General features: G+C 38.2%; 1 protein-coding gene across 1 annotated transcript in view; it reads right to left on the reverse strand.

Moving 5' to 3' along the window:
- Positions 1–27,161, reverse strand: part of LOC126188829 (vitellogenin receptor-like) — a 209,998-nt gene that overhangs the window by 92,627 nt on the left and 90,210 nt on the right. Inside the window, exons 9-13 of the mRNA XM_049930442.1 lie at positions 21,236–21,407; positions 13,514–13,712; positions 8,636–8,830; positions 6,378–6,498; positions 5,124–5,270 (exon numbers count right to left, since the gene is read on the reverse strand). Of these exons, the coding sequence (XP_049786399.1) occupies positions 5,124–5,270; positions 6,378–6,498; positions 8,636–8,830; positions 13,514–13,712; positions 21,236–21,407 (834 nt within the window). The remainder of the gene's footprint in view (positions 1–5,123; positions 5,271–6,377; positions 6,499–8,635; positions 8,831–13,513; positions 13,713–21,235; positions 21,408–27,161) is intronic.

A 27,161-nucleotide genomic window follows, 5' to 3' on the forward strand; every position in this document is an offset into this window, starting at 1 on the left:
AATTCCTCTTCTCCCCAATTCTATTCAGTACCTCCTCATTAGTTATGTGATCTACCCATCTAATCTTCAGCATTCTTCTGTAACACCACATTTCGAAAGCTTCTATTCTCTTCTTGTCTAAACTATTTATCGTCCGTGTTTCCCTTCCATACATGGCTACACTCCATACAAATACTTTCAGAAACAACTTCCTGACACTTAAATCTATACTCTATGTTAACAAATTCCTCTCCTTCAGAAACGCTTTCCTTGCCATTGCCAGTCTACATTTTATATCCTCTCTACTTCGACCATCGTCAGTTATTTTGCTCCCCAAATAGCAAAACTCCTTTACTACTTTAAGTGTCTCATTTCCTAATCTAATTCCCTCAGCATCACCCGACTTAATTCGAACAGATTACGTTATCCTCATTTTGCTTTTGTTGATGTTCATCTTATATCCTCCTTTTAAGACATTATCCATTCCGTTCAACTGCTCTTCCAAGTCCTTTGCTGTCTCTGACAGAATTACAATGTCATCGGCAAACCTGAAAGTTTTTATTTCTTCTCCATGGATTTTAATACCTAGTCCAAATTTTTCTTTTGTTTCTTTTACTGCTTGCTCAATATACAGACTGAATAGCATCGGGGAGAGGCTACAACCCTGTCTCACTCCCTTCCCAACCACTGCTTCCCTTTCATGCCCATCAACTCTTATAACTGCCATCTGGTTTCTGTACAAATTGTACATAGCCTTTCGCTCCCTGTATTTTAACCCTGCCACCTTTAGAATTTGAAATAGTATTCCAGTCAACATTGTCCAAAGCTTTCTCTAAGTCTACAAATGCTACGAATGTAGGTTTGCCTTTCCTTAATTTTTCTTCTAAGGTGAGTGTTCCAATATTTCTACGGAATCCAAACCGATCTTCCCCGAGGTCCACTTCTACTAGTTTTTCCATTCGTCTGTAAAGATTTCGCAACAGTATTTTGCAGCTGTGACTTATTAAACTAATAGTTCAGTAATTTTCACATCTGTCAACACCTGCTTTCTTTGGGATTGGAATTACTATATTCTTCTTGAAGTCTGAGGTTATTTCACCTGTCTCATACTTCTTGCTCACCACATGGTAGCGTTTTGTCAGGACTGGCTCTCCCAAGGCTGTCAGTAGTTCTAATGGAATGTTGTCTACTCCCGGGGCCTTGTTTCGACTAAGGTCTTTCAGTGCTCTGTCAAACTCTTCACACAGTATTGTATCTCCCATTTCATCTTCATCTACATCTGCTTCCATAATATTGTCCTCAAGTACATCGCCCTTGTATAGACCCTCTATATACTCCTTCCACCTTTCTGTTTTCCTTTCTTTGCTTAGAACTGGCTTGACATTCATGCAAGTGGTTCTCTTTTCTCCAAAGGTCTCTAATTTTCCTGTAGGCAGTATCTATTTTACCCCTAGTGAGATAAGCCTCTACATCCTTACACTGGTCCTCTAGCCATCCCTGCTTAGACATTTTGCAGTTCCTGTTGATCTCATTTTTGAGACGTTTGCATTCCGTTTTGCCTGCTTCATTTACTACATTTTTATATTTTCTCCTTTCATCAATTAAATTCAATATTTCTTCTGTTACCCAAGGATTTCTACGAGCCCTCATCTATTTACCTAACTGATCCTCTGCTGCCTTCACTATTTAGTCCCTCAAAGCTACCCATTCTTCTTCTTCTACTGTATTTCTTTCCCCCATTCTTGTCAATTGTTCCCTTATGCTCTCCCTGAAACTGTGTACAACCTTTTTGCAGTTTCTTCAGTTTTAATATACAGTCCATAAACAATAGATTGTGGTCAGAGTCCACATCTGCCCCTGGAAATGACTTACAATTTAGAACCTGGTTCCTAAATCTCTGTCTTACCATATATAATCTATCTGAAACCTTCTAGTATCTCCAGGCTTCTTCCATGTATACAACCTCCTTTTATGATTCTTGAACCAAGTGTTAGCTATGATTAAGTTATGCTCTGTGAAAAATTCTTCCTCTTTCATTTCTTACCCCCAATCCATATTCACCTACTACGTTTCCTTCTCTTCCTTTTCCTACTACCGAATTCCAGTCACCCATGACTATTAAATTCTCATCTCCCTCCACTATCTGAATAATTTCTTTTATCTCATCATACATTTCTTCAATTTCTTCGTCATCTGCAGAGCTAGTTGACATATAAACTTGTACTACTGTAGTAGGCGTGGGCTTTGTGTCTATCTTGGCCACAATAAGGTGTTCACTATGCTGTTTGTAGTAGCTTACCCGCACTCCTATTTCTTTTATTCATTATTAAACCTACTCCTGCATTACCCCTATTTGATTTTGTATTTATAAACCTGTATTCACCTGACCAAAAGTCTTGTTCCTGCTGCCACCGAACTTCGCTAATTCCCACTATATCTAACTTTAACCTATCCATTTCCCTTTTTAAATTTTCTAACCTACCTGCCCGGTTAAGGGATCTGACATTCCACACTCCGATCTGTAGAACGCCAGTTTTCTTTCTCCTGATAATGATGTCCTCTTGAGTAGGCCCTGCCAGGAGATCCGAATGGGGGACTATTTTACCTCCGGAATATTTTACTCAAGAGGACGCCATCATCATTTAACCGTACAGTAAAGCTGCATGCCCTCGGGAAAAATTACAGCTGTAGTTTCCCCTTGCTTTCAGCCGTTCGCAGTACCAGCACAGCAAGGCCGTTTTGGTTACTGTTACAAGGCCAGATCAGTCAATCATACAGACTGTTTCCCCTGCAACTACTGAAAAGGCTGCTGCCCCTCTTCAGGAACAACACATTTGTCTGGCCTCTCAACAGATATCCCTCCATTGTGGTTGCTACTACAGTACGGCTATCTGTATCGCTGAGGCACGCAAGCCTCCCCGCCAACCGCAAGCTCCATGGTTCATGGGGGGAGTTTTAGTCTATAAACCTATGACGTTTGTTCTTGGCACGGAGTTGTTAACATTCATTGAAGTCTGAATTAGAATACAGTGCTATTACAGCTTAAGTTACTTCAGTGAATAGCAACCCTTCAGGTTTAACTCATTACTAGCATTATTAGACAAATTAATTATCTGCAGAAATTTTTGAGTTAGAAAGTGTTGGAACTATGTTTAATACACTGCAGTTCTGAAGCGTGAGATGAACAGAATGGATAGTCTCTAGGAAACAAGTTTTAAAATAGACATCAAACAAAAACTAGGATAACAGAGTATAATTGAATTATGTGATTCTGAAGGAATTTGTAAATGAAACATTGAGAATAGTGGGTGAGATTTTTCTATTTGGGGAGCAAAATGACTGTAATAGAGGACATACAGGTATAATGCAGGCTCTCAGTAATGAGATGTTAATTTCCAAAATGGTAGTACAAACAAATTCCCAGTGTTCAGGTCACAGATTTACTTCAAACTGAACAGATTTATTAGGACAATATTGAAGTAATAAGGCATACTATCAAGAAAATTTCAAGAAAATTGGAAGAAGCTTTATGCATCAATGAAGTACTGGTCCACTGCCACTCAGCACGAACTCTATTATCTGGATCACTGGACTCAGTCCCACCTACTTTTTTTTATTTATGTTTCTTCAACACTGCTAATTTCATATATATATTAAATTAAAAAAGGTAATATGATTAAGACATGAACTTGCACAAAATTTTCTTGACTTTACAATGTTTTTCCACCTGTTTTTTTAATTTTTTTTACTACAACTAATTGTGACTTTTCTACATGCAAGTTAAAAATTATAAAGTGCCTTCAGAGTTGTTCACATTTAATTGAAAAACGAGAAATTTCTTCTTGTGATGATTGCGTTTAATTGTGCATTGCTAGTTTTTTGACACTATATTTTTGAAAATATTGCATATGGAAGGTTTTCTATCATTTGCCGGGAGAGAAATTTTTCACAATTTCAACAAGCTTTGTTTTTCCTTATGAACTTCAAAGATTCCCTGTGCATGTTGGAAAATTACATTCCTTATGTAGTAGCTGCTGTTATTTTTCCATGTCCATAATAAAACAATATGAGCAGCACATCTGACAATCATACATTACCATCATACTCAGGAATATTTTAAGACTGTATTATTGTATACAGTTATTTACACGTTTATTTATTGATGCAACTGGTTATTGAAGCTGGTCCATCCTCAAAATCTATGCCTGCAGATTGTGTTCAGGTGCAACCTGATAACAGGTTTAAGATTTCAGAAATCACAACACGCATACATTTTCAGGAACACTGGTTGTTTCCTTGTCGATAGTTAATATTTGCTGTGACAGAAATTAGCAAATGATCAAATAACATTAAAAATTCAGTTTTATGTTCATGCAAATACACGTGTCATCGCATTATCTTTCGAAAGACTTATGGATGAAATAATATGACTAGTATTGAAAAAATAAACACCATCGGCAGGAATTGATACAACAATCAACTGACTGCAGAGCTTTAATGCTAATGGTCACCCTACATTGGTACTTCACCAACACATAAAACTTCTCTTGCAATTTTCTTAAAATTTCCTACATAATATGCCTTAATACTTTCACATTATGTTGTCCTAATGGACTAATAAAACAGCAAAAAATCTAAAGAAAATCTGTAATCTTGATGTCATGACCTCCCCTTGTAAGAAGGGTACTTTATGGACTTTCCTTCATATTCATATTTACAGGATTTGACATGATTGAGGGGACACGAGTTTCCTAATCCAATGTGACACTACTGAAGTAAGTAATAATCTACTTTAAGTCTTGAGTGCTGATAAGTTAAAAAAAATTATTTTAGTTAAATTTGTCAAGTATTTAAGTCAATTATACTGCTTTGGCATACTGATACCCACACATTATCTTTTAAGACCTACAAATATGAAGAGAAGGTTAGAAGGGAGCCCATAAGGTCCCCTTGTAAGATTAGATTATAAGACAGAGATGCATTGAATCGAAGGCAGGCTGCAGTAAGTTGATTCCAGGAAGACAGGCTTTAGTAGCCCTGCAAGGCTGGAGTCTTCTAGAGCAGATTCATGTCGAGAGTGGCATCAAGTGTCAACCGACATGTGGAGACACCAGCCAGGCCTGCCACAGCAAGAGATTACTTGCCATCCACGGAGCTGTAGACGACTGCACTGACATGGTGGATGCTCTTGGCCGACACGACTGACTGAGTGTGCCGGCCCAGCAGCCGATGCTCCACCTTTATTATGCGGTTCCCAGCCACTGCCACCACTACTTCCTTCTTCAGAACAACTGAAACAGTTAACGGCTGTTTTAAGCACTTGGTAATATACAGTGGCTTGTTCATACTTTAGCAATCATATCTAGAAATGAAGGCAATGTCCTGATTGCCCAGCCCAACCTCTAAGGACAAACTTTAAATTTGCAGAGGGCATTTATCTTTTACTGCAGGTGTCTAAGAAAGAATGTTTTGAAATTCCACTCCTAAGGTGGTGGAGTAAGGATGAAAGGTTTTTGAAAATTTGTCACTATTGAGGCAGTTTTCAAGATTACCTACAAAAATTTTTATCTAGTTCCTCAGGCAGAAATTAGGAAACGTGTGTTTCACCACGTATCAAAACTTAATACTTATGAGAGAGAAATAGGGAATGAAAGTGTTTGAATAACTAAAAACTACAAACATTTTTAAATCTACATCTATGGAAACTGGTATCTGATTTCTGTTGCAAATAAGTAGGTGTCACTATTTTTGGAAATTTAACCCCTTACGGAGTTAAATAGGGGATGAAAATTTTAGAAAATATTTAACAATATGAAAAGGATAGTTGCTACTCACCACATAGCAGAGATATTTAGTCACAGGTACAACAAAAAGACTTTTGTTATGCCTACCTGCAACTCAAAATCTCCACTATACAGTAATTAGCAACTATCTTTTTCATAATGTTGTATTCCATCCTGCATTTTCTGTTAGAAAGTAGTCATATTGAAAAATACGTGAAGTTAACTCTATGAAAATTGTTATTTCACTTCTCAGATCTAAGGAAATGTGTGTTGGAGATTAAAGTTTCTATGGAAATATCTCTACGAGAACGCAAAATGTGTGATTAACAAAAACGTTTGACAACAGCTACCAGAATCTTTAGTTCAGATATACACTAAGAAAATACTATGCTTCTATGACCTTACCAGTGTGGAAAGTTTAGAAGGTGTTGCAATTTGTAAACAAAAATACAATTAAGAAAAACATTCTATTCAGATCATACAGTCTGTACAATTGAAGCACCACACACTAAGCTAGTTTAAACGCAAGCTTAAAGCTGTCAGTGGCATCACTGCAATTTAAAGTTGCAGATATAACTACAATACAAGTCACCTTTTAACTTTTTTGTACCTCACCTCTGCATGAATGCTGATCAAAACCAAGTTCCTTTTCCACAGTGCAGGCACATGTGTAAGAGTTGTTAGGGGCCAGCATACAAATATCACTGCAGCTGGCATCTTTGCAGGGATTCTCCATCTGGAAACAAGTTACCAGTTACAGGTCAGGCTTCACAAAATGTTCAGCCAGTCCTCTATGTTACATTTGCTACATTGCAGTAATCACCTAATGTGATTAGGTGATATTTTCAGTAAGGTCAAGGTTTCAGAAAGTTGTTCACACAAAGAGATGCATGCCGAAGGTGCTTGTCAAAGGAGGAGACCATCCCTTTCTTCATAGTTCTTTTATAATTTTAATTTCTTGCTCCAATATTTTTTTTTAGCTTGCAGATGCATTCCACTTTTTGCATTAAAGCCTCTGTCGATGGATTTTTTACTTTTTATGGGGCTAGATTTTTAAAAAAAAAATAAGGCCTACTTGTGAAAGTAAGAATGTCAAGCAATCACTGTAGTGAGAATGCACGTCTACCCCTAGCAAACAATTAACACATTTAGACACCATTTGCAGCTGAATCATTTGTGCACCAAGTTTTCGATCTTTGTAACATCTATGAAAATTGATTCACTTAACAGTGGGATACAATTTTTAATATAGTTGAGTGCTTGGCAGCTGTGGATATTTGCCCTGGCTAACCACATCTGATTTCTCAAAATTTGGTTTGTGATGGCAACAAACTTTAAGAGGTCCAACAACTCAAAGTGTTGAAGTTGTCAACAGAATTTTCACAGGTTTCAAGGTCAGTTTTGTTCATCACCATTTCAGAGTAACTGAATTTCAGGAAATTCAGTTACTATTGTGTTTCAAGAACATCCAAACTGGGCTGTACTTTGTTGCTTTTAACTTCAAACAAAAAATTTTTTTGGACGTCACATCAGGTCAGTGTCACAATTATTGCAAATAAGCAACAGTCAACAAAATGGTGGCACACATTGTTGCCAACCAGAGAAAGCCATGCAATTTCAGCAGGAAGACCAAGGCAACTTTCTTGGGACATGAAACAGTCACTGGATTTTGTGCACAGACAAAAATTGTGTAATGCATATTTTGTGACACTGTGTGTGTGTGTGTGTGTGTGTGTGTGTGTGTGTGTGTGCGTGCGCGCACCGAGTAAACTCCAGGAGGGGTGTAAATCAGCAATATATAAGGTACTCAATACCTGGCAAGCTTAATCCTGAACTCAGTAATCTGCATTTATCAGTAAATTTGGAAGAAGAAAAAAAAACTAAATAAATAAGTAAATAAAAAAAATAAAAATAAAAAATAAAATACATTAGTTTTAGAGATGTTGCACGTAACACTCATAATGAAGAACCGCAATAGTTGCAACCAAGATGTACACTGTAAAGGCACAATAGGTTTAATTTCAGTTACGGTCTAACTCTGCAGACAACTGATGGAACAGTTTTGTCCTAGGTGATTTGCTTTGTATATTCACAACCTTTAGTTTTTGGTTTGTTATTCTTTGGTGTTTACTATCTGACTTACATACTCTGATATGACCGTAAAATATGGAAGCTCTGGGCTTCTGCCTTGAAGGGTGACATTCTGGGATCAGATGTCCCACTTCCCTGTCTTCCTTTGGCCGACAAAAGATGTTTGCGAGTCAAGGTAGGTTGTAGGAAGTAACCCACTTTTGAGACATATTTTATGGTCTGTGGAAATTAGAGCTTTAGTGATCCGATGCTACCAGGGAGGTGAGCTGTAAACAGGCACTTCTACTTGCTGGGTTGAGTCCTTTGGTGTTTTGGGTGAGGGAAGGGAGAGAATGATCTCCATGTTAAAGAAATGCTCACCACAGAACAAATGTTTATATCTGTGCAAAATGCCTTTAAGGACTGACAGACACACACTTGTCTGACTGGAATATATGCAGATGTATGTTGTCTAGACTTTTATATTATAGACAACACATTGAGTTCAAACTATCTGCATGTTATTCCAGAAACAATCTCTTTCATTGGTTTTCTACTGAGAACAGCCAATCCACAGTTAAAAAGGCACTGATTAGCAAGAGCCTTCTGGCAAAAAAAAAAAAAAAAAAAAAAAAAAAAAAAAAAAAAAAAAAAAAAAAAAAAAAATGGCCCCTGATAAGTATGTTTCAAGTATTTTGAGGAATTAAACTACAAAATGTCTACAGACTGACTAATTAATTTTTCACCCATCACCAAAATAAGGTAAGTAGGAAGAAATATTTCAGTTTCTGCCAATTACTTACCAATGGATGGAGGGCAGGGTGGTAGACCTTTATTCCATAAATGTGGCTTTTGAGTGACCGCAAGATGACTCTGTAGTTCTTCCCTGTAAACTTGTGACAGGAGGCAATCTGCCGGTCTTCCCAGTCCGACCAATATAGGGTGTTCTCAAAGACTGCAATCGAGAATGGATGCTTCACAGCTGTTTCCAGAATTACCTGCAAGGCAAAATCGTCTCGTAAACAGAGCAGTATGCAGTTCTCTTAGACCAAACCTGTAACAATACTCCTCCATGCTTTGTATCATGATGGAAACAAGAGACATTAAAGGAGTTGGTATTTGTAACTAACTTAAGTCTTAACAGAAATTTTCCCCCCACACTGGGAACATATGGTCCCTCATGTAATACTGTCACTCATTTCCGAGTCCTACTCAGGAATATGCATTTCGTTACACCAGCATATCTCCACCTAATTAAATATCCATTTCAGTTTCACATTCCTGTGTATAATCAGCTATGATACTTTTGGAGGCTATGTGCACAGAATGTGGCCACAATACACCAGAGACCTATAAGAATTATCACCTCTACATTTTTACAACCAACTGCACCATCTGAACATACCTAACAATCACATTAAGAGATGTTAGCAATATCTTACTATAATGTTATTTGATACCAGTTGCAGCAAAGTGGCAACAAGAATTTGATTTTCAATATTTAAGGCTATTTCATTGGATGAACTGTAAAACTTAAAATGCCATTATAAACTGTTCATTAAGAGGTACAATCTTATGTTTAAGTAACAAAGATTTATTACAGTTAGAAGCTGCCGTGAGACCATTTACTTGCCACTGCATGAATACTTGGACTTCTTTCATCCATTATTTGAGGAATTTAACAGTTTCCAACAAAGCCTACACACAATTTCGAAGCTTCTCATTGACACACCTATTTTGGAGTCCGTAGTAGAAAAATACAAGCTATGTTTCCTGCAAGAAAGCATATATCTTTAACACTAAATACGGTGCTTATTACTACTTACACAAAACAAAGGCTAGTAAAGGTCAGGATTGCCAAAAGTTTCGAAATAATCTTTCCATATTACACACACAGCACAAAATGTGTGTTACCAGAAAATTCTACTCAATACCTATGATAAATATTGAGGGACGCTGGTTTAGAATTTGAGATCGAATTAAAATACAGGAAGGGTGTAAAGGAGAGAGATACCTCTGAGCCCCTGATGTCAGCTGGTAGGCTGTGTTTAGGGTGTAGTGATCTTATGTGAATGAACATTAGCAATAGTTTTGTAATTAGACTTTAGTAATGACATACCTATATGTTTGTTAGTTATGTTTTATCATTTGATCTAGCTGACATTTATTATCCTTGTAAAATTGTATTTGAATAAATAGAATGTTTTCAAGTATGGCTGGAAGGGCAATTCATGTTCCTTTATGAATTTTAGTGTTTTATGAAAAATTTTTGCAATAGAAACTTCTTTAATGACAATCTTTCAGACTACTTGTCTGAGAAACCCATTAACCATAGAATGCAGGCTGTGACAGCATACTTTGTGAATTCTGTGTTTTGAGACATATTTCCAATGCTGGTGACTTCAGAGGTTTCAATGTCTAAGCCATTACAAACAAGCTCAGCAAGTGTAACACATCAATATAAAACTCCACGTTCTTGTTTTTAATATTTTGACAGAAAATTAAAATCCTGGGTATACTAAGGCAACTTAATAACAGACCTTCGAAAAAGCAAAACCCTGTTTAGATTTGTTTCAGCACTTACAACTGTTCAGCTGCTAGGGAGCATCTGCTATTACATTTGTAGCCTGGCTGTCTTTCAGTCTTTTCCTGTGCTTTCACACTCTCCTGTATTGTTTAAGCAACACTTTCAAAAAAGGATTGCTATAGTGATCCTGAGTGACACTAAATTTACCGGCCCAGGAAGTGAAGAATGTAATGTCACTTCATTCAATACTGGAAGTGATGACTTCGTCAGTTGAGTGACAAGTGCTCACCAGTTATGGCAAAGCAAGCCGAGATCTCTCTACTTCCTCTCTCATTTTTTTGCCATATGCCTCCTTAAATTCATTTTATTTTCATTTTGCCCAATTACCATTAACATACATGAGTATAATCTGAATTTCCATAAAAGAGAGAGGTTGGCCCTCAGTTGTAAGAAATATAGCACCAGATCTAATTTTGTGCTTAGTTTTGTGTATCTAATCAATTTCCCAATTTATATTGACTATTCCTAGTTAATATCTTTTGTTATAGGGTGAAATGTAACAAATTCTATTGTTGACTTATGTTATGACAGATGGCCACTTGTTATGACTTCTGCACCTCTTGTTACGGCCGTTTGCTACTTGTTAGTAGCAGACACAGTGGCTGCACCAAAGACTGAGACGGCGTGGAGTTTTACAATTATTTATTTAACTTTCTTTACAATTTCTCCCTCATCGTCGCTGCCCAGCCCTGCAGATCCCTCCGCCTGGCTGCTGCTGTGTAGATTCTCCGACAATGCGCGCAACGTGTGCCGCAGATCGCACTCTGAGCCTCCGGCCACCAGTGCTCCTCTGAAGCCAGGATGCCCTGTGGTTGAGATGAACTCGCTGCCGCTCGCCCACGGAGCCGTGAGGTCAGCTGCCAATGCCTGCTGCACCTGTGGCTGGGAAGCTGTCAGTTGCGATGTCCGCGAGGTCCCATCACGGACAGACCACGCACCGTGGGCCGGGTTGCCGTGGAGTTTGGGCATTAGTCCCTGGCGGTGCCTGTGACCAAGACCGTGTTGCGGCCGGTCCTGATGGAAGTTCTTGCTGTTGTTAGTCAGCCAAGGTGCTGACCAAACTCTGACTGACCCCCAGAGCTGAAATTGACATCTAGCGGCAAACAGATGACTCCTGCGAGCAGGAACAGACTTCCGGAATAGTCCCCTACGAAGACTGAACATTCGGACATTGACCACATCCATCCTCAGATCTGAACTGCTTCCTAATGGCTTCTGTCAGTTGCTGCCTGCGCTCCACTATTTATATCCAGCAGGAGGACTTTTTACCCTCGGTGGTAGCTTTTTGTTATTACTCCCGCAGTATATTGCAGTGTAACGTAGCATGCTGGCCTCACTTCCCCTTATACAGCACTCTCCAGACTTCGCTCGGCGCTTGGTCTGTGTGTGTTCTTGTGTCAGCCAGTTTCTAGACTGCTTCTGTCAGCAAGGCTATCTGTGCCGCCCTTACTTCGCAATGCCTCGGTCGCCAGCTGCCTCTGTTTTGCCCTTCTCCACTGCGTGAAGCAACGCTTACTACATGTGTCCACAACACTTACCAAATATAAATTCTGTACTAATTATAAACATTTGGAAGAAGAACCACTAGGATTTTTAAAGTATTTACTTGGCTCTACCCGAAAACATGCTAGAAAAGTCGGCCCTTAATTACAAAATAATTACAGGTGTATCAAAAGCCGTGTGCGCACACAGCTTTTGACAAGCGCGCGCAGGTGTGCGCGCATGTGCGCCTATAATTTAATTATTTAAACAAATAATTCAGCCTAACCCTTGTAGTAGTAGAAGCAACAGTTAAAAAGAAGGAATTTTTCTATATATTCAGTTAATTGAATGAGTTATGTTGTAATTGTAATTTCTGCAAATTAAACATCGAACAATGTTTCAGTACCTATTACTGTGATGATTACGAAGGCCCGATAATTGGTCCCGAGACAGTCAGTCCACAGTTGATTTTCAGAGGAGAACAACGATGCATCAACTTAACAGTGAAATAAGTGTGACACAAATAGGCCGTGTGTTAAAATAATGACATTGTCTGTTCAATAGTCTCCGTGTACCGTATTATTCTGCAAGAACTGTTTGGTTAGGTTTTTGCTGCTCATAGAGGTTCAACAGGAAACTATTGTAGCAGTATGCTGACGTTTGCCTGCAAACTATTAATGAGGCTTATCAAAAGTTAACTAACAGTGAACTGGCCATATAACTGGATAGTACTGTGGAGTTGTGAACAGTGAAAGTAAAGAACTATGAAAAGCAACTGTGCAACTGTCGGCTACATCATTTACAGTAGTCAGTGTTGAATTTCCAGCTCCCATTTTTCAGCCAGTATAAAAACGCAGTACGTCGACATTGACGACAATCAAGAAAGAAATAAAGTAGGCAAACGTCACACAGTGGCACAAGATAAATACTCCATACTGTGGTCCAGCCACCAGCAAGATTTATTATCACTTCTGAGATACATGGTTAGACTTCATAGCTACAAACCAACTAAAAATAATTTTAGGTTTTAGGATATTTGTGTCAAAGTCCTGTACACTAGTATACTCCTGATTTAATTATTGGTGATATCCATAATTTTGATATGCATTTTGAACTGCAAAAGCTGTCTTGATGTGTCTATGTGCAATGCTGTTCATGATATGATGATTTTAATTAACAAATGTATTCTTTGGAATAATTTGAAAAAATTGTTAAGGGGTTGTTTGTCTGTATCCATGCAACTGTGTTAGTTACATCAGGCCAATACTTAAGATCAGAGTCCCTCCAATTTATGTTGTGGATCTTTTAGTGGGAAAAACAGTTGCTGTTTTACGCAGCATTAAGGCACAGCACTTTTCTTAATTCAGTCTTCTACTTCCATTGAAGTAGTTTGTGCTTTTGAATGTGTGTGTGTGTGTGTGTGTGTGTGTGTCTCTGTACGTCCTAGCTTAATAATGTTTGGATTAAACTACAGTAGCCGTGAATCGAATCCGTGCCTCCTGGCACCAGTGCATGAGATGTGTCTGCTTATCTGTTGTCTGATAAATCCTTTCCCCAAAATAACAAGAAAGTTTTCTACAGAAATTTCTTTCAAATGTGTGTTCCTACATACCCTGCGATCACTGCCATCCAAGTTGACAGATTCTATTGACTTCAGTTTGGCATCCACCCAGTACAAGCGCTCGTTGCCAATGTCTATAGTTATTCCATTGGGCCAGTGCACACCGACCACGAAGGCCCGTGGTGAGGATCCATCCATACCAGCTGTCGCAATCTTTGGATTCTTGCCCCAGTCAGACCAGAACATTGACCTGCACAAGAAACAACTATTACCTTACATTTAACGCAAGATTAACAATTTTGTAAATAAAACTGAAACAAAGGGGTGTGTAATTAGAAAACAGGAAATTAAAAGATTATCTTGTTCTGATACAGATGCAATGGCTTACAGCATCAAACACATAGCAAGCTTCTAATAATCAATTTCTAGTGAAAACTAAGAAACTTAGCACAGTTCAAAATAGAAAGCGTTACAGCATATGTGCTGGCCTTTGTGGCCAAGCGGTTCTAGGTGCTTCAGTCTGGAACCGCACGACCGCTACGGTCGCAGGTTCGAATCCTGCCTCAGGCACGGATGTGTGTGATGTTCTTAGGTTGATTAGGTTTAAGTAGTTTTAAGTTTCCGGGGGACTGATGACCTCAGATATTAAGTCCCATAGTGCTCAGAGCCAATTGAACCATTTGAACAGTATATGCCACATACATCCAATCAATTCAGGATTACTCTAGTCTCTTCCACTCAGATTACTATGATCAGCTTTCCTAAAACCAAAAATTCCCACAAGATGAGTAAACTACAAGCTAAATATGAAAGTGTGGTGTGCTTTTACAGCTACACACAGCTAATTCATCACTATCACAGGGTGCCACTCCAGACTTAAGTACGTCATTGTTTGAACACCTCAACTGATTAATGAACTTCGAATATTTTGGGAAAGAAAATTTAATGTTTTGAATGAGCAAGCACATCTGCAATTAGATTCTGAGCCAGTCACAGTTTGTACGCCAGAAGGAACTCACCAGACAGCATTTTTGACTATGAATTACAGTATTTCATTTATCCGGATTTGTGTGGCTTTTGCCTAAATCACAATCTTTTTAAGAAGCTTTAAGCTTATGGCTTTGAAGGTATAGGGAGTACATGGTTCACTTAACATTTAACTGATCAGAAGCAAAATGGATATGTACAGTGGCAAAATGGATATGTACTGTGGAAGTCTGAACTGTGTAAAAATAGTTGCAGCAAACAAGTGGTGTGGTACAGTGGAGTGCATTGTCACCCCTGTTTTTCACTGTAATGTTCCATGATTATGGTCACAGCAGGAGAAGAAACTTGAGAAAACAAAAGATTAAAGCAATAGTGTTTGCAAATTACTACAATCTTGGGAAACTGAGGACATTCAGGAACAGCTGCATGCTTAGGAAGAAACCATAAGAGATGACATTTAAACATACGTGAGATCATGGTTACAACTAGAAATATAGACCAATTAGCAGAATAAGGTTTGGAGGAGCAATTGAAGGTGGGAAGTGAGCAGTACTTGGGAAGTATGACAGAGGAGAAGTGGCAAACACACAAGCATACTTGCCAAGTGTTAGGAACCTGGTTTGGAACGAGGATGTCCCACAAACAGAAAGATGTCTGAAAAAGAAGTTACTACATCCCAGTTTTGACCTATGTACCTGAAACTTGGGTAATGAGAGAGATGTGAACAGATTACAGGCCTTTGAAGTTTCTCAGAAGTACAAGAGGAGTAACAAAGAGTGGATGAGGAATGGAATAGTAAGGAAAATAGTGAAAGACGGACCCTTCAAGAGCAGGACAGAACATCAAGACTAAGATGGTATGGGCACTAAGAGAATGGGAAGCAAGAGGGTGCCCAAGAAGATATACAAAATGGAGATGTGAAAGAAACAGCCATGAGGAAGACCAAAGGATAGAGGGATGAAAAATATGAAGGTTGAAAATAAAAGGCAAGTACTAGACCATATTGAACACACAAGCTGTGAGAAAAAAGAGTATATGGCAAGGCTTATGTTCCAGACAGAACCAGACTGGGGCTGGAAATTGTTCAAGATAAGCAAAATGCTTACACAGCTCTGATGAATCTTCTAATGAGGCCAGATTACTACTGACATTCAACATGACCCACTCTTGTTCTTCCTACATAAATCACCTATCCTACACCGAAAAAGAAAACTGGGCTCACTTATGGTGCTTATGTGATCAGCAAAGAGCACAGAGCTGCAACAGAAGATAAGCAATTAGTTGAAGTCTTCATCCTCTGTAAATGGAGTTTTCCTTAAGAAAAAGCAGTGCAAGGCAAGAATAGCAATTCAACATGAGATGGAAAGTTAACATTTGAGACTACTATTTCTGAATGTGCATATTCCAGAATTAACTGGAAATCACAACCAGATCGTTCCAAATGCTTAATTCCACATCTGCTCTAGGTTCAAGTGCGAATTCTGCTAATTAAAACATCATCAGAAAATTAATTTACTTTGTGTAATCCCATTTTATGTACAATGGACTACTCTTCTGGGACAATTCAAGAGACAATGGACACACTACACCGAAGAATAATGTTCTGTGTGTATCTTTACTTCATGACAACTGTCAAAATGAATGATGCTATTATGTCTTATTTTTTACTCAAGTCTGCTGTAAAGAATCAGGCAATATTTGAAAATAATTTTCATACTTCCATTGTGAATTAAATGTGGTGGCAGATAAATTTTGAAAATTCATATCATTTATTCTTTAAAATTTTTACTCCACTGATGACCTGAATAGAAGGTATGTTATTTGTAGGTCAACATTAAAACACAAATCCTGTGAAGTGAACGGTCATAATGTAACCACATTTCCACAGAGGAAATTTATCTTTTGATTGTACTGATTTTCCACATCACAGCCAGCATTGCAAATATAGGCCAAGGAACATGTGGAAAGAATGAAACCACATAAATGTTTTAATTGTTACATCAATTTACATGTGCTATTACTGACTAGATGCAGACTAGTTAAATTAGAAGCCGTTTCGTATTCCTATTACACATGTGAGCAAAGAAAGCTTAGTAGGTAAATTTGGTCAAAGACTACTTATGTTAATACCTTCTTAAGTATTGTCAAAACATTTTAACAGGAGTGTAATGACAAGGAATTCCATAAATTCTGGAAAGATGCGTAAGTCTGAACTACAAAAATTAGGACTAATATTATTTGGTTCAATGCTGCTTTACTGTATAAATTTTGAAAGAACTGAACATTGTTCATAGTTTTCACAATATTGGCAGGTGTTGCAAATGTTTTATGCATCACCAGTATTTGAAATTTACAACAGGAGCCAAATATACACAGATACATATTGCATCTATCTGTTCAATGAATGGTAAGTATGTACCTCTGGAAAACTGTTCTTACGTGAGGGCACAATTTTTGTTGAACAAAATTTGGAATTTTTCCCCAGGAGCACTAAGTTTTCTGTATCCTTATTTACAAATGGGGAAATGTGTCAGTAATTTTATATTTAAGGTTACACTTTAAATTCTACACAGGTGTTGTTTCTATATATAGGACATTCTCTACTAGTGCAATTTTTTTTTATTGCAGATGTACTTTGGTGATACACAGTTCAAGTTCATTAGGAGGCATCTATATGTCACAAGAAGCATAGCAAAGCTAAGAATATCTCTTAATAGCCAACAATATGAGCGGCCAATGAAGATGAGAAACATCAAAAACTTTCGCAGTTATGGCATCTTTAATGCTCTTATGTGTCTTTACCACCACCATCTAGGATTTCCTTTTTAGAGTAATTCTTTCAGCCAGTAAAGAATTCGAATGTGGAGGAAGGTGTCATGTGATGACTAACTTAAAAAACAACCCTGTTGGAGGAACATCCACAACCAAGCATTATATCAGAGACTGAAAATACCACTTCAGTCGTGAAGTTCTTTCATTATCACACGACTGGTTTCAGGCTCTCATACGTCCATCTTCAGGTGTCTTAACTTGGTGCTGTGACCCCCAAGTGCTGCAGTAGACATGTACAAGGTGCGGTGTGCTACCTACAAGCACATAGCATTGAGTCCACGCTCTGGGTTCGTAGGTAGCACACCACACCTTTTACACATCTACCGTGGTGCTCAGGGTCAGAGCACCAAGTTACGACATCTGAAGATGGGCATATGAGAGCCCGAAACGAGTTGTGTGATGGTAAAATAATTTTACAACTGAAGCGATATTTTCAACCTCTGGTCTTTAACTTAAACTAAATATCTTGCAGGTACGATTTCAGATATGCACTATAACTATTCCATCTTCATATATAGCTGCTATTCTTGTACAGAAGAAATAATAATGGGGTTTTTGCATGAAGCAAATACTCGAGCATTAAAGTTTAATTGGTTTTCTTTAGCTAAGTTTTAAAAAGTCAATTGTAATTTAACTTTAAATTTTTTTTACACTCTACTGATTGCATACCAGTTTTTAAAGTTCCGCTGCATTTTCCATTCCTAAGAACAAAATTTTTAGCATCTGCGGAGAAACCAGCACAATTTGTCACTTGATTCAACTTTATCATTTAATGTTTCAACACTTCAGTGTTACTACACATTCAATGTTTCTCTTGCATTTCTGGAAGAACTTTATGAAAAATACTTGTTTAAGTGATATTGACAACATGTTGCCCACAACTTTAATTTGTTGTGTAATAGCAAAGTTGTTAAGGATTACTTTTTGGCAACTGATGCTATAAAACTCTTCAAATTCTACTGTTATCTTACAACTTACTGTAAACAGACTGCACACATGAAGGGAAGGTGAGAGGGAGCAATTTTAAAGGAAAATTGTAGTACGTACATGCAGCAAGAAACACTAAAATATGGGGAAGGAAACAAACATTTAAATGACATTTAATTCCATGAGATGAAATATTTAAAGGCAGTGGTGAATACGTTCTTGGAAAGAGGCTTTAAGACAAAGGAAAATAAAACCAAGTAGTTGAATGAAGTCTAGGGAGATGAACAGTAGAAACAGTGGTGCTGGAGAGTGACAATTTACTTGTTACCTAATGTTACATTTTCCTTGTGTTTGTGATGTTCATTATTTATCCAAAATGGATACTGTTCAAGTATCAGAAACATGCACATTAAAGGTTTACCTTTTGAAACTTCAGATAAGCTGATAAACGTATGTCTACACTCAGGGTTGCCCAAGTTCCCCCAAGTGAAATTCCCCGATTTTTCCCTGATTTCTAGACAAGTTTCAGCATTTTTCACTGACAGATTTTGAGATCTCAAGGGCAAGTAAAGATAAGTTGTCAAAAAATGTAAGGACTTCTGTTATTTCTAACCGTGTGAGCAAAAATCTTAAGTACTAACATCAACATCTTTTGTAATGAACTGTTTAGATGGAGAAAGCAAACCAAATGGTATGCGTGTTTCATTAAGACCACTGATATTTTATTTCAATAAAGTGAAACATTTGTTAACAAAATTACGCATTTTGTTGGAGTCGCAAGACAGATTTGGAATACCTTTACTGCTTTCAGTAATACCCTCACAAGAAAGTAGGCCTCTTGAAAGTAATGTATAAGGTGGGAAAGAGTTGTATAAACCAATACTATAGGTGACCGCCAATAAAATGTTGGATCTACTATGTTTATAATTGTTGGTTATTACCCACTGTGTTATGTATATTATTCTACTGGTAATTTGTAATTTTTCTTTCAAGAAATACATGAGTACATAGTGTACAAACTGCCAGAGACAGCCACAGTTTTCTTCTTATAGTCCATACTTTCGAATATATAAACTACTTCCGAAGTGCCAAAATGTACTCGAATAAACAAAATTTCTATGAAATGCCACACTGTACTATACACTTGCAGTGAGACAGTCAATTCCTGAAATCCATCACTTGTGGCCTGTGGCCAGCCAAGGAACACCACAGTCCAGGGTCCATGGATAAACCATGAAAGTATGCCACATTATGCCCCACACAAACTGACCCAGCCTGCGGGCAGAGACTAAATCTGACTATGGGCTGCAGATCAGCAGGCTCAATCCGTTAGAGATACCAACAGAAATGACCTGGAATTCTGGCCCAATGTGGAGTCCACTCGTGTGGCCAGCTATTCATGTGTTACAGACACCATGTTGACAAAATGAGATCGTAGTGATCACCCATGCAACAGATGACTTATGCAAATACTCTGAGAATCAATACCAATGAGGATAGGTAGCAACTCACCATAAACATGATCGCTGAGCCACAGACAGGCACATAGAAAAGAAATCTCATTCTATCAACTAAGTTTTTGGCCATAGCTTTTGCCAGACAATGACTGTGCACACATATTCACACAACCACTCAGACAATTCATGCACACAGGACTGTTGTCTGGCTGCAGCATCAACAAGCTCTGAGAAGGCTAGCAGCATGTAGTAGTGGCAGCACTGACTGCAAGCTGAGGGGAGAGGGTGGGATGGGAATGGGAGAAGCAGCAAGAATGAGAATAGGGAAGCGGCACACGTATTCAGCTGCACACAGCCAGTGACAAAGTATGACATCTCAGTAAACAATTTCACGCTACTGAGACAAAAACGAGATTTTTCAAGTGTTTTTCAAATTATCCCTGATATGTTTGAAATTCCCTGCTATTCCCAGAACTTGTGGCAACCCTGACACTGTTTTCTCCTTTTCATGTCTAAAAAAGATGTGAATCTAAGTGTGCATCTTAATGGCATTATGAGGGACCAGGCAGTAGATTTTTTGGACACCAAGTGTCAAGGAGTAACAGGTGAAAGTTGCTATGTTTAAAAAATCCTAGTGAATCACAGCAAATTTTATTATTAATCTCTGGATAGTGGTATCCAAAATTTGATTTGAGGGGCAGAGAACAAAGATGATTTTTTTTTAAATTCCTACCCCTGTTACAATTAGTCATCTATGAATTAACTAGAAGTTATGACTATATACCTGTTTCAACTGATGTGCCACTATTTCCAAATAAAGATTTTCATCAAAAATTATGGTAGCCAATGTGATCAAAACCGGTTCTGCTGGAGGTTTTTTTTTTTATTTTATTAAAATATCAGCACAAACTAAACTGGCAGAATGCAGTCTCTAAACAAGAGATAAGCTGAGATTTTCTACACTCATGATCTACAAATGTTCACACAAAATGCAGTTCAATTTATTTGGAAGTGCTACGCACATTAGGTGCTTTATTTGTGACCAATCACTGCATTGTTATTTTGAGGCAATTTCAAGTATCATCACAACATGTGGGCACATTAGTTGCAATGGGAACCACTACCAATAGATAAATCTCTTTATCACTACACCACTTGATGCATGGCCTTGGGATGCTATTCTTTTAGTTCATTATTCTACGCATTGTAAGGATTATGAAATAAGTGCTATACAATATGGGTCAAGGTTACACAAATAGATCTGATAACTACTACAGATGACTACTACAGATGAATAGGACAAATTGACTAAAGTGTTTACAAGGAGGGTCACATACTGAGGCATCAGTAATTTGGTACTGGAAGGAAGTGTAGCGAAGTTGCATCAAACCAGTGTGAACTGGATACAATTTTTGCGATTCAGGTCAAGCAGTGAAGAGAGTGGGTCATGGCCCTTATTAGAAATGTTGAGTGTTAAACAGCTAATAGTATCCTCACATCCACATAGAAGATACCTATTTATAACATTAGCTGTAATGTGGTGTGCAAAGAGCAGCATTTTGAACCTTACCCATCCCGAGTCAGGAGAGCTATTCCCCTTGGCTTACGGATATCCTCATTCACCAGCACAGTGCATTCCGTCCCAGTTTTCGTGCAGACTCCAATGTAGCTCTCCTCACCATCGGTGAAGTATATGTTGCCTGTTATGAGGTCCAATGCCAGGTCTTCCGGCAGACTCAAACCTGTAAATTTTGAATTGTGTCAATTTACACTTCACAGTGACAATTGTGCTAACTTCACAATCTACATTAAGCCAATTTACAGAAATGTTGTCCATGATCCAAATATCCATTTTACCTCTTGAGACAGTAGACCACTGCTTTCTGAACCCTGGTTCAAATGGCTCTGAGCACTATGGGATTTAACATCTGAGGTCATCAGTCCCATAGAATTTAGAACTACTTAAATCTAACCAACCTAAGGACATCACACACATCCATGCCCAAGGCAGGATTCGAACCTGCGACCGTAGCAGTCACATGGTTCCGAAATGAAGCGCCTAGAACTGCTCGGCCACAACGGCTGGCTTGAACTTAGAACTGAGCAGTTTATAAAGGCTCTTACAGCTCAATATGAACTCCTTATCTCAGAGCAAAATGACAATTCCCATTGATACTGGCGAAAGAAGCAACAAATGAATTTTTGTTTTCTTCAAATGACTGGGTACTGAAAACCCCAAATCTTTGGCTCTGGGCCTATACAGCCTATCTCCATACACTTCACCAGAAATGAATTTTTGCTTTCCAAACACACACAGAAAATGGAATCCAAATATTATCCCTACTTAGTAAGCATGTATTACACAACAGTTTCCTTGAAAGTTTTAACATCAGAACAATGTCACACTAATGCAGCATCTATTGTATTCAATATTCTTTTTTGCAAATTTAAATGTCTTCATTTTTCACAATTGATTTCAATATTTTGACAATTTCTTATAAGCAACAACAGGAGGCCCTAGTCACATGACATTTACATTTAATTGCTCTGAAGCAGACACACTGGCAATGTCAGAGATGTTGCTTTGTATAAAGATGAGACTATTCTGAAGAGCAGGGAAGGATATTTGGCGTAAGTCTACAGTGACAGTATACAGGGTGTTCAGAAATTCTTGCTACAACACCACACAAGTTGTAAAGGGGAGTGAGTACATAACATTTTGAATAGGAGGCTGTAACCTGAAACTTGCCATTTCTGTTTTACGAAAGTTTCAATTCAGATGTTTCACTTTTTCACTTGAATTTAATTAGGCATGATACTATGTAATTATGATCCCACAAGAAGTAATCCACAGGCAATAGGGAGTCACACAGTTGGGACTACCTCAGCTTATCCATTTTTCACCACGCCTTCAGATGGTCTGAACCACGTGTCAGAAGTGATGTGGTGCACCATCGTGCTCACAACACATTTCCTAACAGACATTCAGAGGCACAGCTTTGAAGAACTGGTCCAACACATTTTGTATGAAGATCAAGTATGCAAGACCAGTTAGCTTGAGTGGAAGGCACATCTTAACAGAAACTGTCTTAGAATGGAAGTGGTACGTTTCCAGATATAGGTTCTATTCAAAACATTACACACCTACTCCCTCTAAAAGTCCTAGAAGTTTGTCACAGGAATTTCTGAACATCCAGTAGATACCAATTAACTTCAAGTGACAAATGACACCAATGAGTATGCCTCTAGCATGGGGACTGAGTGCAGGAATGCTTTGTGCCTTTGTGAGCCAATGCAATTCTGATGGATCAGATAAAGCTAATGAAGAAGCTTCAACAGAATTTTAAAGGAACAGTAGAGTTTGTCCAAAGCATGCTTAGAATTATGTAGAACTGGAAGAGCAGCCTCAGTTAACATCGTGCCAAGCTAATATGCGATCAAAAGATTTAGACACCCCCAGAAACATACGTTTTCCACATTAGGTGCATTGTGCTGCCACCTACTGTCAGGTACTCCATATCAGTGAGCTCAGTAATCATTAGACATTGTGAGAGCAGAATGGGGTGCTCCGCAGAACTCACAAACATCGAACGTTGTCATGTGATTGGGTGTCACTTGCTTCATACGTCTGTATGCGAGACTTCCACACTCGCGAACATCCCTAGGTCCACTGTTTCTGATGTGATAGTGAAGTGGAAACGTAAAGGGACACATACAGCACAAAAGTGTACAGGCCGACCTCATCTGTTGACTGACAGCTGAAGAGGGTCATAATGTGTAATAGGCAGACATCTATCCATACCATCACACAGGAATTCCAAACTGCATCAGGATCCTCTGCAAGTATTGTGACAGTTAGGCAGGAGGTGAGAAAACTGATTTCATGGTTGAGCAGCTGCTCATAAGCCACGCACCACACCAGTAAATGGCAAACGATGCTTCGCTTGGTGTAAGTAGCGTAAATATTGGACGATTGAACAGTGGTAAAACTGTTGCGTGGAGTGACAATTCACAGTACACAATGTAGCGACCCGGTGGCAAGGTGTGGGTATGGCAAATACCCGGTGAATGTAATCTGCCAGCATGTATAGTGCAAACAGTAAAATTCGGAGGCGGTGGTGTTATGGCGTGGTCATGTTTTTCACGGAGGGGGCTTGCACCTCTTGTCTTGTGTGGCACTATCACAGCACAGGCCTACATTGATGTTTTAAGCACCTTCTCGCTTCCCACTGTTGAAGAGCAATTTGGGGATGGAAACTGCATCTTTTAACACGGTCGAGCACCTGTTCATAATGCATGGCCTGTGGCAGAATGGTTACACAACAATAATATCCTGTCATGGACTGACCTGCACTGAGTCCTGATCTGAATCCTTCAAAACACCTTTGGGATGTTTTGGAACACCAACTTTGTACCAGGCCTCACCGACCGACATCAATACCTCTCCTCAGTGCAGCACTCCGTGAAGAATGGGCTGCTATTTCCCAAGAAACCTTCCAGCACCTAGTTCAACGTATGCCTGCAAGACTGGAAACTGTCATCAAGGGTGGGCCAACAGCATACTGAATTCCAGCATTACTGATGGAGGGCGCCACAAACTTTTAAGTCATTTTCAGCCAGGTGTCCGGATACTTTTGATCACACAGTGTACGATGCCAGCAGCTTCACAGTAACATTGAGCTAGGCCTATTTCAGACTCAGTTCTGTCAAAGACTTTCCAGTCTCTGGCAAGTACTCTGGACATAAGATTAATTGTACAATGATACTTTTATAGTGGCTATTAACCCATGTAATTGCTGTCACAAGCAGATTCCAGATTCCATTATCCTTAGCACTGAATCATTTGAGCTCAAGAAATACCAATTTGAGAGGAAAGTTTAGCTTTCTTTTCTGGGGTTATTGTAAATTGAGAAAAATTTCTAATTGGTTAAAGTTTATAGTGAATATTTTACTACAACCATGGTCACTAACTTTTTAAAGTAATATTTGATATTTGTTGAAATTACTGAATCTGACAAGAGTGTTAAAATTAACTCTTATCCTAGTTTACAAGCCCTTTTATACATCTTGGTAAATTTAAGTATCAGTGTCTTGGTACTTTGTTGCTATAATGTCATTCATACATATCAAATATATATATGGTTTCACAGACCTTTCAATACTCAAACATCTATGGAGTATACATGCAGACTGAAGTGACTAATGCAAATTTGTACTGAGGCCAGAATTTAAACCCAGGTCTCCCCATTAGGAAGATGCACTAACCATTATACCACCGTGATGGCACAGTGTCTTTACAAACCTGCTCAGACTATCTTAACACCTCCCTAAATCCAAATTTCCATTTACATCTCACTCAATACCAAGGTGCTATTCCAGTATAGTTGGAGAGCCTTTGCAATGTTGCTGAAGTTTAGGGGGAATATCAAGTGGGTTGAGGTGTGAAAAGGGATTTGGACTGAGGGAGGCATGCTAGGGTAGTCTGCAGGAGCTCTGGGTTCAAATTCATGCCTTTGTATAAATTTTCGTTTGTCACTTCAGTCTGCACATATACATTCATATTTATGTTTCCAACACTGAATTTTGAGTAATTTGAAAGGTTCAGTAGCCAATGAATAATAGTGAAGATTACTTTAACAATACAACTATAACTGTGCCACAGTGCAGTAATTCAATTCTAATTTTATAGAACTTAACTCTAGTGCACAGTATACAACAACTTTATAGATTTGTCAATACAAATCAGCTTCCCATGAGCCACGACTTGTTGCCCACACCCATATTATTCATTTTTATTTACACTTAAATTTAATCAAATGCAACTGGTTTCAGAAGTGTGCCTTATTTCTTTGTATGATTGAAGTTTCACTTAACTGCAGTTTCTTTAATAACTAAATCAGTTATTCAAAATTTATTTGTAATTTTGAATGTTTTCATTCATTAGGACGGTATCCACTCGTGGAGAAGTGGATAACTTCACATTTCAGTTTATTTTCTTTGGAACCTATGCTTTTCTGGTAACTCGGTAAGTTTAATCACATTCATTAACATAAACTGAAGGGTGTGGGTGGATTACAAGGTCACTAGGATTGACTACTTACCATTCAACGGCTGTCAGAGTTCCAAATTTAGTATCTTCTTGCACACTGAATTTTGACTGTAATTAGGCGTTCTACATTATTACATGAACTAGGCTGTGGGTTTTCCCAGAACACGGAGTGAAGGTTGTCTAATGGCTATACAAATACACCTCCATTCCCTTTGTCACTGCTAATGATTTGGCCACAGTAACCAAGATGTTGGTCTTAATAATCTAGTATTCTGTTAACAGACATGTAAACCAATGTTACTGTTTTTCGAGATTACTGCTCTGTCATATGATTTGCTCCAACACTTTGGATTATCTTTTAAAGATAATGCATGCACCAAAAAATGGCTAAACATTTGAGGACAATTTTTTACAATTTTTAAATTATCACTGCCTGAACACTGAAAATCAGTTTAGGCACGCATCTGATGGAGAAGCACCCATCTAAGACAACTGTAACTGGTAAAACAAATTAAAAGGAGATCAGCGATTTTCCTGTGCTCTATTTTTTTAGGCAAGTCCAAGATCAACTGTTGCTGATGGTAATATTGCCATTGTTTGAGCACTGGTTTAATAACATTGATATATACATTTATTATTGAAACATTGTGCATTGGCATGAGAAATCCATAAGAGCAGTTCAATTTGAGAAAACGATGGATTGCCCATAACTGACCAAACACACTGACTAAATACACCAATTGGTGCTGAGAAATTATGAAGCCACCAAAATGGCACTTATGGTTTTTAACTGCTGTGATCTTGAAAAGAAGTTATCAGTTCAGCATGTGTTTCCAACAATCTAAGCCTACCAAGCTACTGAATACTGATTATAGGTAAGAGACTTCGCCAATCCCTATGTAATGCGGAACTAATGGATCACAACATGCTGGCAGCCTAACCTATGAAGTAGAAGCAATTTTAGAAGCTTGTGTTTAAGTATAATTTTCATGCAACAGCCTGACAAACATCTGATAGTTATTACACTGACTCAGATTTCGGGTATTCTCATTTTTTGCAAAAAAAATAAGTCACTGATAAAGAAAAATTGTCCTGAAGATAACTTATTACATTTAATTTTTCACAAAACTCTTAGGAACACTTGATAACTCCCTGGTTTTTACCAGCTTGTGGTCATCTTCAGCCAGTCTACAGATGAAAAGTGAAGACTAATGCCTGCAATCAACTGCCAAGCAGTCATGTACGTAAGAAAATCCTACCCTAAAGCATATGGTCAAGAAATTTATTTTGTTGACAGTACTGGCAACAGCTTACTAAATTTCAATATTGGCAGAGTAAAACACCTCTACTAAAAGTTTATGTGAACAGAAAAATCTAAATCCAGGATAATGTCAATAACCTTAAATCAAGCAATGCTGTCGAGTATTTCTGAATCTAGAGGAAATAC

The sequence above is a fragment of the Schistocerca cancellata genome, chromosome 5 (assembly GCF_023864275.1).
Source record: "Schistocerca cancellata isolate TAMUIC-IGC-003103 chromosome 5, iqSchCanc2.1, whole genome shotgun sequence".
NCBI lineage: Eukaryota > Metazoa > Arthropoda > Insecta > Orthoptera > Acrididae > Schistocerca > Schistocerca cancellata.